At 43.9% G+C, this 12,524-nt stretch overlaps 2 protein-coding genes across 2 annotated transcripts; one reads left to right on the forward strand and one right to left on the reverse strand.

The window, feature by feature from the left end:
* The first annotated feature begins 4,380 nt into the window (after positions 1-4,380).
* LOC144700732 (proline-rich receptor-like protein kinase PERK15) lies at positions 4,381-9,795 on the forward strand. The gene is made up of 9 exons (XM_078572216.1): positions 4,381-4,618; positions 4,766-5,713; positions 6,191-6,631; positions 7,241-7,327; positions 7,396-7,466; positions 7,546-7,622; positions 7,979-8,126; positions 8,562-8,723; positions 9,427-9,795. Exons 2-9 carry the CDS (start codon positions 4,909-4,911, stop codon positions 9,697-9,699), a joined length of 2,064 nt encoding a protein of 687 aa, XP_078428342.1. The 5' UTR covers positions 4,381-4,618; positions 4,766-4,908; the 3' UTR covers positions 9,700-9,795.
* A 34-nt stretch (positions 9,796-9,829) lies between these two features.
* On the reverse strand, positions 9,830-12,122 carry LOC144700731 (pentatricopeptide repeat-containing protein At1g71420-like). Its single transcript, XM_078572215.1, has 2 exons — positions 11,385-12,122; positions 9,830-11,321 (listed from the first exon to the last, which is right to left on the reverse strand). The coding sequence occupies exons 1-2, from the start codon at positions 12,056-12,058 to the stop codon at positions 9,866-9,868; spliced, it is 2,130 nt and encodes a 709-aa protein (XP_078428341.1). The 5' UTR covers positions 12,059-12,122; the 3' UTR covers positions 9,830-9,865.
* Positions 12,123-12,524: the final 402 nt, after the last annotated feature.

Consider the following 12,524-nt stretch of genomic DNA (forward strand, 5'->3'; position numbering starts at 1 on the left):
ATGAGAAGGCCCAATTGATCTCAATTCATCTCGTTGGGATATTTGATCAACAGCGTTAGTAGGGAGACGTCGCATATGTGGATTTTCAAAACTTATTCATGAATATAAAAAGATTGCATATAGATAAAAATAATTGCATAAGTGTCATGCATCTGGGAAAAATAAAAGACCCTGTCATGAAACGTGTGCACCTTGGTATGCTAAGTTATTGTGAGCCACCAATGGTTGACATGTATCAATGCGTATAGGTTTGTGCCACCATTCTCCTTTAACTATGTCGGGCCAGAGGGAAGACATTTTGTACGCTTGACGCAGTGGATCCCCATCTATTCCAGACGATAGTTGTGTCTTGCTGAAAGAGATAAGTCTGCTAACCTGCAAAAAAACTATTTTTCCTCTAGACAAATAGCACGATTAGATAAGGCATCAACAATTGATTTTCCTCTTGGCATCTAAAGTTTTTTTTTTTGTTTTTTAAAGGAAATTTAGTGGTATGAATGTGAAAGTAAAATGTTTTAAAAACATGCCCTCTTGACTTGTACATGATGGATATGAGCACCTTGTTGTTAAATTGTGCACTTTGTGCTTCCATTAATCTGAAACTTTGCCTTCTCCCTCTCCTTGTTCTATATAACCTCTTCATGTGGCCCTGACTTCCCTTAATTGAATTACAATCTTGTCCTTTTTTTTCCTTCTTATCGGTAACTGCATATCTTTTATGTTGCCTTTGCGTCCTTACCCATCTCGCTCTCTTTGTATTGGAATCACCTTAGGAGCTGGGTTTCACCTCTTTGTCCCTCTTGGGTGCCAGTTCTTATTCCGTCATATGTGATGAATTCTATTCCCTTGTATGTCAACTTTCTTTTACCAGTAGCACCATTTACTCCATACAACAAAAGCATATTGACATGATAACTTTGGTCTTCATCCCTTTATTCAGCTCTACTCTATGTCCTTTCAAGGTGTGATATCCCTTTTATCCTGCATCATAAATCTAACGAGTGTTGCTATTAAATATAGCTGCTATAATTTCAGAACTTCCTCTAACCCAAATATGGCGTGTCATTGTGTGGAATGGTTTTTATTTGTTTTATGTATGGCATTCCTAATTTGTCCATGAGATAAATCCCCCTACATAGATTCGGTAGAGAATGCAAAGAAGAGAAAATAATCTTATCTCTGATATGTAATCCATGATTGGCTAGTCCATCAGCTAATGCATTTCCCTCCCTGAATATATGCTCCATTCGCTTAATTAGGGGAAAAAAACTAGCATCTTATTCCATCTGCGCTGAAGATTTCCCACATTACACCTTTTGCTAGCAATTATTTTCTGTAAGCTTTGTGAGTCAGTTTTAACAATAACTGGATGTATATTCATTTGGTGGCACAATTTCAGACCATCAAGCAGAGCTCTAAATTCCGCTTCCATATTTGTTCCTATTTGGTAGTTTTTAGAGAAACCACCTATTAAATTTCCACCGTAGTCACGGATTACTCCCCCTCCCGCAGATCTACCAGGGTTGCCTCGTGATGCCCCATCAATATTAAGTTTGAAAGAACCCTGCGGAGGAGGGCACCACTTCACTATTATTATCTGTCTATGATAGGCTAATTCTCCAATATTTACTCCCCAGTTACATAGTGCTTCTTGATCTTGTTGACACGAAATTCTTTTAGGCCTGGCAATAAGATCCATTTGGTGTATGGCTTTCCTAAACCTTCGCGTGAAATGCAGTGGTGAAGTGAGGGGATTCGACCACTTTTTCTCATTTCGTTGTTTCCATATTTCCCACTGTAGGAACATAAATGAGCCTCTCATCAAAATCTATGCCTTCCTTTCCATCGTTCTTTTTTTCCAGAAAAAAAGTAACCAACCCCCAAATATTTTAGTTGACTTTTCTGGAAGTCTCCACATTAATAGAAACCAACTCCAAATCTTGTGAGCTAGTTCACTATTGTAGAATAGGTGTAATCTGTTCTCTTCATTTGGATGATTTGAGCAGCATATACATTTGGATGCCTGCTGAATCCCAATATGTTGAAAATTAGTATCCAAAGGAAGCTTATTATGTAGCAGCTTCCAACAGAAGATGCTAACTTTGGGAGGAATGGTTTGATCCCTAATACCTTTGAAAAAAATTGATTCTTTTTGCTTTTCGCGAACAAACTGCCATGCTGTCTTAACAGTGAAGCCACCACTCGGGTGTAGAGTCCAGCTTGGTACATCTTCCGTATCAGTAATTTTGATTTTTTGACCTCGTATGGCCTCTATAATATCAATAGAGCAACCCATATGCCTCATTCTCTCTTCCCACTCCTCTATGAGAAAATCTGTCACCCGCGTCATCTGGTTTTCTATGTAAATTCCTTCTTTGTGGGCCAAACATCCAACACCCGTCCAATTCGTGTACCAAGCATTGATGTGGCCTCTTCCAACCCTCCACAAGATTACTGGTGTCATCTTTTGCCATGCTTGAACAATTTTCCTAACTCTAAGTGGTAGATTTCACTGTATCCTTAGTTGGTCCATCATACCAAATTTATGTGTAAGTAATCTGCTCCATTGTGACTCTTTGGTGATATAATTCCAAGCCATTTTCATTCGCATCACACTCATTATATCTTCTAATTTCCGAATTCCCAATCCTTTCTCACTTTTAGGCATACATATTGTTTGCCATCTAACCCAATGATGTTTCTGTTCACCATTACTTCCTGACCAAAAAAAATCTGACATGATTTTGGACATAATGTTTACGATTTTTTTTGGAACATCATAAACTGATAAAGTATGAATAGGAATACTATTAAGCACATGGTTAATGAGTATGAGTTTCCCTCCTGTAGAGAGAAACTTACCTTTCCATCCATCAAGCTTGTTTCTGACTTTGTTGATGAGGGTCTCAAAGTATTTTATTTTAGCTTGCCCTTTATAGATAGGACAACCCAGGTATTGAAAAGGCAATTCTCCTGATGTAGAACCCGTAATGGTCTCAAGTTGCATCATTTTTCTTTCGCTAGTCTTGGCTCCAATATATATGGCACTTTTAGTCTTATTAATCTTCTGGCCTGATAAACATTCAAATTGTTTTAACAATTTCATCATGTTCCTCATAGAATTTGTCCCACCATTGAGAAAAATAATCGTATCGTCGGCAAAAAGACTATGTGTTATCAACGGGCATCCTCTTTTCACATGATAGTTTTTAATGCTTCCATTAGATACCCACTTTCTTATATTCCTACTTAGCACTTCTTGCCCCAGTATGAATAAACTTGCTGATATCGGATCACCTTGTCTCAACCCTCATGTTGCTTGGAAAAAAGGTGTGGAATTGCCATCTACTATTACAGAGAAATGATTATTCATGATCCATGCCTTGATTAGTTGAATCCATTGGGTGCTGAATCCAAATTGTTCTAGAACTTGTAATAAAAAAGACCATTCTACTTGATCATATGCCTTTGCCATATCTAGCTTGATTATATAGCATTTTGACCTCTAATATTGTGATCCAATGGTATCATGTATAGACCTACCTTTTACAAAACCATATTGCTCATCGGATATTAACTTTGGTAACAATTGACTCAATCTGTTAGAGATAATTTTGGTTATGATTTTATAAATCGTGTTACATAGACTGATAGGTCTCATATCTGAGAATTCCTTTGGCATCTGAGTTTTTGATATTAGGGATATGAAAGTACTTTTCCATGCTTTTGGCATTGTACTTTGCTGAAAGAATTCTTGAATTGCCGCTAGCACATCTATTTTGACAATATCCCAACATGTGGTGAAGAAACGAGGTGTGAAACCATCAGGACCAGGAGCACTATCTTGCTTCATATTTTTTAGTACATTCTCTATTTCAGCTATTTCTGGTACTTTGCATAAAAAAACATTATCTTCAACAGAAATGACAGGAGTGATAACCTGCATCAATTCTTGACTGGTGTGAACCGATTGTGAAGTGAGCATAGATTTAAAATATGACATAGCCTAGTCTTTTAGCACAAGTCCTTGTTCTATCTATCTATCTATCTATCTATCTATCTATCTATGTCTATCTATCTATCTATCTTTCTATCTATCTATCTATCTATCTATCTATGTCTATCTATCTATCTATCTATCTTTCTATCTATCTATCATTCTCTCCGTACACCCAGTTATCAATCACTCCCTATACCCCACTGATCACTCTTTCCCTATCATATCTTTTTCACTTGATCCAATAAATAAATAAAAAAATTCTTTTGATTTTCCATCATCAGCCACCGGTATGACGGATGACGTATTTGAACGAAACGGATGACGAACCGTCATCCTATAAATACCCGCAGCGGGAAAGATAGATGATCCAAGATCAGAGAATCATCACGATCGTATTGATCGTCTCTAGCTTCAGCATCCGCGGCGGAAGATCAAATTCTTCAAATGGAGATTCAAAATCTTAACGCGCAGTCGCAGAATCGCGAAATTCGAGTTCAACCGCTTCCCCATCGCGCCAGGACGAGAAAATTCTGTCGAAAACAGCTTCATTTTGCTTCGATCCGCTACACTGATCTTCGTCGATCATCTCCGAACTCAGAATGAGCAGCACAACGATCGGTACAACTCCCTTATTCTTCACCTTTCTCTGGATTGCAAATTGAATTTCGTTTCTCTCCCCGAAGATTGAGGCGAGTAATGCTTGGCTATCTTCGGTTTTCTTGTCCTCCTATTTTTGGGAAACCCTAACCGATCATCTCTCTTCAGGAAAAGCTAGAGATCGAGCGGCTTCCCCGGCGGATATCAGAGATCGTTCTGTAAGAGTTCTCCGTCCTCTTTCTCTTCCTCCCCCAAAATCACCCGATTGAATCTGCAATCAAAAACTGATGATCGTGTTCTTCCTCTGAACAATGTCTGAGTCGGCGGACGCTCCAGCCGGTGATCTTGGTACAGGAAACTCAATTCTGCCATTTCTTCCTCTCCCCAAGTCCCAAGACGAGCCCTCTGCGAAGCCTCCTTCCTCCTCTCCCCCATCGCCACCGTCCCCAACACCGCCTTCGCCGCCATCACCCGTGTCGTCGTCGTCGCCGCCACCACCAGCTACAGAAACTGAACAACCCCCCCTTCCCAGTCCAACCCCGCCTGCTCCTCAAGACCCTCCTCCTTCCTCCTCCCCACCACCATCTCTGCCCACCCCTTCTCCTCCCAAGCAACCTCCCTCGTCTTCGTCGTCGCCGTCTTTGCCGACGTCGTCGTCGTCGCCGCCGCCGCCGCCGCCCTCTCCTCCTGTCTCAGAACCCAATGATCAGACCAAACCAACTCCACCGCCGCAAGACCAGTCTCCGGCGCCTCCGCCGCCTGCGGCGACGACGTCGTTGACCCCCCCTCCGTCAACTCCTCTGCCTTCTGTTGACCCCTCCGTGTCCCCTACGTTGACTCCCTCAGAGCCTGATCCTGTTAAGCCCAGTGTGCCTAAGCTCCAGCTATCTCCCCCTTCCTTGCGACAGACTCCGTCTTCTTCGTCTTCGTCATCTTATTCTCGCCAGACGAAGGTGGGATCAGACGGAATTGCGAGTGGGGCTGTCGTCGCCGTCACTGTCACCGGAGTTCTAGTGGCCGCCTTTGTCGTTTTCTTACTCTTTCTACGCAGGAAGAGGAAAAAGGAGGGGCAGATGAAACAGTATAGAACCCCCCATAGCTTCACGGTGCAATCAGGTCTCACCCACTCTAAATCTCTTCTCCCAGATATCGTGTGATCCTCATTTTAATCGGCATTGGGGTCCACCACGTTCTAAGGCATTGTGATTGATTGCTTTTAAGATCGTGATCAAACCTGATGGTTAACGACTACGCATCCTAGGGGCTGAATTTTAAGTGTATATGTATTAAAAAATGTATTCATATCAATATTCGGAATTAGTTTAATGTTGTTTTCTCTTCTCTCTTCAATTCGGTCTGCAGATATTTTAGGTCAAATCCCATGATTTTTTATTGACGAAATCTTCCTATTACGAGATTTAGCCAAGCAATTGGATTGCGTAGATCTATTGGAAGCAACAATCAGATCACAAACATTTCTCACGACTAGATCAGATTGAGTGAAGGGTTCATCTTCAGAGGGATCAGGTTGATGGGTCCCTGTGAATTTGAATTGCAATTCCTTAGAATTTTTGTTCTTTTTTTGGCTTGCAGAGTCGTATTACAGGCAGACAAACCAGACTGGTAGCTCTGAACGTTCAGGGTCTTTCTACCCATCGACGGGAAGCTACAGAGGCTACGCCACGACACACAGCGGCCAGGCTGACTCAACTGGGATTGGAGGATCCAAGCTATGGTTCACCTACGAGGAGATAGCCGATATGACTCATGGGTTCTCAAGGGAGAATCTTCTTGGAGAGGGGGGCTTTGGGTGCGTTTATAAAGGCTGGCTTGAGGATGGGAGAGTGGTGGCAGTGAAGCAGCTCAAGGCAGGGAGTGGGCAGGGAGAGCGGGAGTTCAAGGCTGAGGTGGAGATCATCAGCAGGGTTCATCATCGCCATCTAGTGTCCCTTGTGGGGTACTGCATCTCGGATAATCATCGCTCACTCGTCTATGAATTCGTCCCCAACAACACCCTAGAGCATCATTTGCATGGTAAGCCGCTGCAGAGTCCATGCTTTTAGAATTTTCTAATTTTTTGGGTTGATAAACTGGAAATCTTCTCAAAGAATCTTGATGAAACGTAGGTCTTCTTGTAATATATATTCATGTAAAAGAATATTAAGGTGTTGTAAAGATCAACCTTGATCGATTGGATCGATCAGGATATGAACATTATTTCAGTATATATTTTGCTCTTTCTCTCTCAAGCACATGATTGATCATGATCCATGAATTAGGATTTTTGAGATAAGGTTATGTCCATCAGCTCTGCATTTAAGAAATTACTTAGCTGGGATTTATCATACTTGTCATAATAAATCGCAGATTGGACCAATCCGCTTGTTGATTTTATGGGCCGATCCAAGCAAACATGCCATTCTTATAGGGATTCGATGATTGTGATGAACTGATTGAATCCAAACAACTGACTCATCCTGGTTTTGATCCAGCCAATCGGGCGATAGATTCGTCAGATCTGACCATAGTCAAGGCCATTTTTATTCTGATTGATTCATTAAATTAAATATTTGAAATCGCTGCCGCAAAATTAATGAGCTGCTGTAAAGTCTAATTTTAATTTATTGTGGCCCAATGATGCAGCAAGAGGACTGCCGGTAATGGACTGGGGGAAAAGGGTGAAAATCGCCATTGGATCTGCCAGGGGTCTGGCTTATCTCCACGAGGACTGTACGTGGCATTAGTTTTTGTTTGATCATTTAGATTATTTGTCTTCTCATTTATATTTCTGGGTTCAGGTCATCCGCGGATTATCCATCGGGATATCAAGTCAGCCAACATCCTCATAGACAATTTCTTTGAGGCCCAGGCATGTTGATCTAGAAAAATCTGATATTCCATTAACTTAACAGTTAGATTAACAATTTTCAGGTTAATACTTTTTTCAGGTTGCTGATTTTGGGCTGGCAAAGCCATCCAATGACGCGCATACTCATGTATCAACTCGCATCATGGGTACATTCGGGTGTGTTTCTAAAGACTCCAGTTTAGCTATTTCTGGTCTCACCTCGTTCTTGGGAACAGTGATCAGATCAAATTGGATTGCAGTTTAACCAGTAAATGAGAAAAATCCTTCAATCAAGAAATCAAGGAAGAGGAGACAATATGTCGATCGGCTATTCTGATCGATTTAACAGCCCTGGTCAGCCCATAAGATTGTTAATATGAGCCAGATTGTGGACCAAATCCTTTGATGGCCTTGGCCAATCGAGGACTGGATATGATCATTCGAGTCCATGATTGCACAAATCATTCAATCAATCAGATTGAATCTCACGCCCCTACTTTGTTCTTTGGATGATTGGTTAACATGTTCCGCAGGTACATGGCACCAGAGTATGCGTCAAGTGGCAAGCTAACAGACCGATCCGACGTGTTCTCGTTTGGAGTGGTGCTTCTAGAGCTTATAACAGGCCGCAAGCCTGTTGACCCTTCTCAACCTCTGGGAGATGAGAGTTTAGTGGAATGGGTATAGTCTCTGGCGCTCATTCTGAGCTATCTTAATTTTTTATCATTTTTTTCTAACATATCTTGATTCTTTATTATCATTTTATGAAATAACTTTAATGCTTATTTTATCATTATATTCTAAAATCTCTTCATTATTTTTGTATCACTTTTTTCTCAAATACTTTCATTACTTATTTTTATGGGGTTTTTCTAAAATAGTTTCACTATTTATTTTGAATTATTTTCTACTGGAATATCTTTATTGTTATCACAGTTTTCTGAAATACCTTAATTATTTATTTATTATCACTTTTTATGAAAAAGCTCAATAATAATGTCTTCATTATTTATTATTTTTTACTTTTCTCTGAAATATAGTTGTTATTTTTTGTTTTGCAGATTATGTTTATTATTTATTTTTATCATTTTTTTTCTAATCTCATCTTCTTTCCAGGCTCGACCACGGCTAATACATGCTCTTGAGACCGGAAACTTCGAAGAGCTGTCAGATCCAAGGCTGGAGGGCAACTACGCCAAGGAAGAGATGTTCAGGATGGTGGAAGTTGCTGCTGCCTGCGTCCGTCATTCTGCACCCAAACGTCCTCGCATGGTCCAGGTGCATTTCTCTTCCTAAAAGAAACCTCTTTCTGAAAAGAAACCTCTTTAAATGCAATAAGGGCCCATTACGAGTCAGAAAAAAATAGTTCTTACAAATGTACTTTATTTCTCTCTCTATCAGTTTAAATATTTGATTTCTGCTAGTAAAGATCCATACCGAGAGAGAGATAAATATTATTTTTCTTTGCAAAGTAATTAAGACCCAGTGAGAGTGGGGAAAAAGAGTATTTTCCTCTATTGTGTTTTTTCTCTGAATAATTACTGCTATGTACTAAAGATACATCATGATTGAGGAACGAACAATCTTTTCTTTGTTCCCTCTGTCTATTTAAACAATATGAGAGAAAAGAGAGATTTGTTCTTTCTTCGGTCTCTCTCCCTATGTATGCATAATTTAGTTACTACGTAGTAAAGACCCATTACGAATGAGAGAAGGAGAAGCTTTCTTTTTTTACTCTCTCAATCTGACTAACTTAATTACTAATAAGTACTAAAACCCCATTGATAATAAGAAAAATGAGAGTTTGATTCTTTCTTTCGTTAGCTCTCTCTCTCTCCCTCTTCGTCTGAATAATTGTAGTGAAGACACATTATTAGCGGTAAAAAAATCACTTCTTTCCTTTGGCTCTCTCTCGCTACATATGTTTATAAATAGATTTATCTCTATTTAACCCTCTCATGCTCTCTCTATCCTGCTGCAGGTGCTGCGGGCGCTGGACAATGAAGGGGACATACCCGATCTGACAAACGGCGTCAAATTTGGGCAGAGCACAGTGTTTGATTCCAGACAGCAGTCAGCCAACATGCAGCAGTTTCGACGAACGCTCTTCGGCAGCAGCAGCGACTTCAGCTCCGACTACTACGGCCACTCCGGCGAGTACGACCGACGCAGTTCCGGCCAATTCAGCGGCGAGTATGCCAATCAGAACGCAGACAGAAACCGCCCCTTCAATGGCTGCGGCTACAACCCTTGATTCATCCTTTCCCTCAAGGTACACCTGTCCCATTTCCCCTCAATTTTTAATCCATTGTACTGGTTCAATTTTCAATCCCATTGAGTTCATACTCAACTTTCCTCCACCAAAATACTTGAGAAGTATAAACTTGAAGAGGAGCAATAAAAGCTGGGGAATTGAAAATTCACCAAAAGTCATTACAGCTGCAGAACCCATCCTTGAAGTGGTGAAAACGGTTGGAATCCCTCACAATGACCTCCTTATTCATGCACTTTGTCACCAGCTTGATGAACCGATGGCAATCCACACAAATCCTAATGTTTTTCATGATTCTGATGGAATCCTGGGAAGGGGAGGCATTCATAAGACCATAAACCAGAGCCAGTTTCTCACTGTGCCAATACAGCTGCTCCTCCTTTTGCCCTTGCTCAATCTCATGCAGCACTAATCTCGTCTCCGGATCGTACCCAATTGCCTTTACCTTCACCAAGAGGAGTCTCAGTTCTGCCATTATGGCTTTAATCTCCGGGTGGCGGTGGCCGCCGACTGCAAACTCATGCACCCTGTTCCCTATCTCTATCCAACTCAGTCCTGCCACCTTCTTCACCCCCAATTCCTTCATTCCCTTCCAGTAAGGGGCAGCTTCAGCAAAGCTCCCTTGCTCTGAATACATGCTGGAGATGATAACATATCCCGCCGACCGCTCTGGCGCCACGGCCACCAGTCTTTGAGCTGCCCTCTCCGCCATTGTCAAGTCCCCATACTTTCTGCATGCTCCCAGGAGCCCACTCCAGACCACAGCGTCGGGCTCCATGGGCATCCGCTCCACCAGCTCCTCCGCCTCGACGAGGCGGCCGGCACGGCCGAGCACGTCCACCATGCAGGCATAATGGTCCAATTCTGGTTCCACCCCATGCTCCCCGGCCATCGTGTCGAAGACGGCCTTCCCGTCTTCGACCAGTCCGCTGTGGCTGCACGCCGAGAGCAGCCCTACAAACGTGGCCGAGTCCGGCGCCACGTCCATCGCGGCGAAGGCCTTCAGCGCCGCCTGCCCCCTGCCGTGGAGACTGTAAGCCTTGATCATGGTGTTCCAGGAGACCAAATCCCTGGCCGGCATTTCTCCGAACAGCTTCTCCGCCGAGCCGACGCTGCCACAGCGGGCATAGGCATGGACGAGGGAGTTGCCGAGGACAATGTCGCCGGCGAGGCCCGATCTCATGGCGAGGCCATGGAGAGCCGAGGGATGGCGGTCAGCAGACGAGCTCGCGCACGCCTTCGCCATGGCCGAGAAGGTGTATCTGTCCGGCGACAGCCCCTCCCTCCGAAGACCGGCAAAAAGCATCGCCGCCTGGTGGTGGCCGGGCTTTCGGCTCTGGCTACCGCCGTCGTCCCCGGCGACGGCGGCGATGATGCTCGTCCAGGAGACCAAGTCCCTGCTCCTGGCCTCCGAGAAGAGCTCGTAGAGCTCTTCCGGCTCGCCGCCGATGAGCGAGCAAGCCTTGAGGAGGGCAGTTGCCACCTTGGCCTCGGAGATCAGCCCAGTCTTCGTCGCCACGGCCTGGACTGCGTGGCACTGGACCGCCGCCGAGCACGACGACGCAACCACAATCAAAGTGCAGCAATCGCAGGGCACTCCTTCCCTGGAGACAAACAAGTCAGAATTCTATGAAATTATCATCTCAGCAATGCATGTAAGTCACTACCTGAGCATCATGGCGAAGAGCGAGAGGGCCTGGCGACCTTCGGCGCCGGAGATGATCGAATTCCAAGTGATGGAGTTCCTCTGTGGCATGGCGACGAAGACGGACCAGGCCTCATCTTCGGAGTAGGCGGCGACGAGGGCGTTGCCGACGGCGACGCAGGCCGAGAGGCCGGTCTTGCAGGCGAGGGCATGGGCCTGGGAGACGAAGAGTCTGTCGCCATCGCCGGCGGAGGCGGCGATGGCGGCGGAGACGGCGTACTCGTTGGGGATGTGAGTCCGGAGCATGGCGGTAAAGAGACGGCGGCAGTCGTGGCGGCGGTTGGCGTGGGCGAGGCCGGTGAGGAGGGCGGTCCAAGAGACGAGGTTTCTGTGGGGCATTTCGTCGAACAGTTGCTGCGCGAGGTCGAGGCGCTGGCACTTGCAGTACATGTTGAGGATGTGATTGGCGAGGAAGACGGAGGAAGAAGAAGAATTCGAAGAAGAGGAAGAAGAAGAAGAAGAAGAGAGGATTTGGGCGTGGAGAGCTCGGCCGAGGGCGAGGAGGCGGTGGGAAGCGCAGCCGCGGAGGAGCTCGGCGTAGACTGGGATCGTAGGCGGAGATCGGACGGTGGATAGGGCTTCTGCGATGCGGCCGGACTCGCACAGCCGTCGGATCCTCGCGGCGGCGCCTTCCATCGCCGCCGCCGCCGCCGCCGCCGCCGCATGAATTGAAGGCCCGACCGGAGATGAAAGTGGAGAGAGTTGGTTTTTATTTTTTAAAATATCGTTTTTTGGGCTTTGAAATATTTTTTAGGAATTTAAAAATCGGAGGAAGGTTTGTTTTCAGCGTTGCTTATTTTTTGTTAAACGTAGTATTTTTGTTGATATTCATTTTTCAAGAGGTTATGTTTTCTACTCAAAAGGATGGCATTATCAGCAAGATTGCGAATAGGTGAGTTGAATAAATAGAGAATAAGAAGAAATATCATGGCTAATATGAAGTTCCTATTTTGTAGATTGTTTTCGTTTTTTTGGGCTTATTTGGGCTTATAAATATTTTTTAGGAATTGGAAAATCGGAGTAAGGTTTGTTTTCAACGATACTTATTTTTTGTTTTACGTAGTATTTTGTTGATACTCGTTTTTCAAGAGGTAATATTTTC

Source organism: Wolffia australiana, chromosome 3 (assembly GCF_029677425.1).
Source record: "Wolffia australiana isolate 7733 chromosome 3, ASM2967742v1".
In the NCBI taxonomy this organism is placed as follows: domain Eukaryota; kingdom Viridiplantae; phylum Streptophyta; class Magnoliopsida; order Alismatales; family Araceae; genus Wolffia; species Wolffia australiana.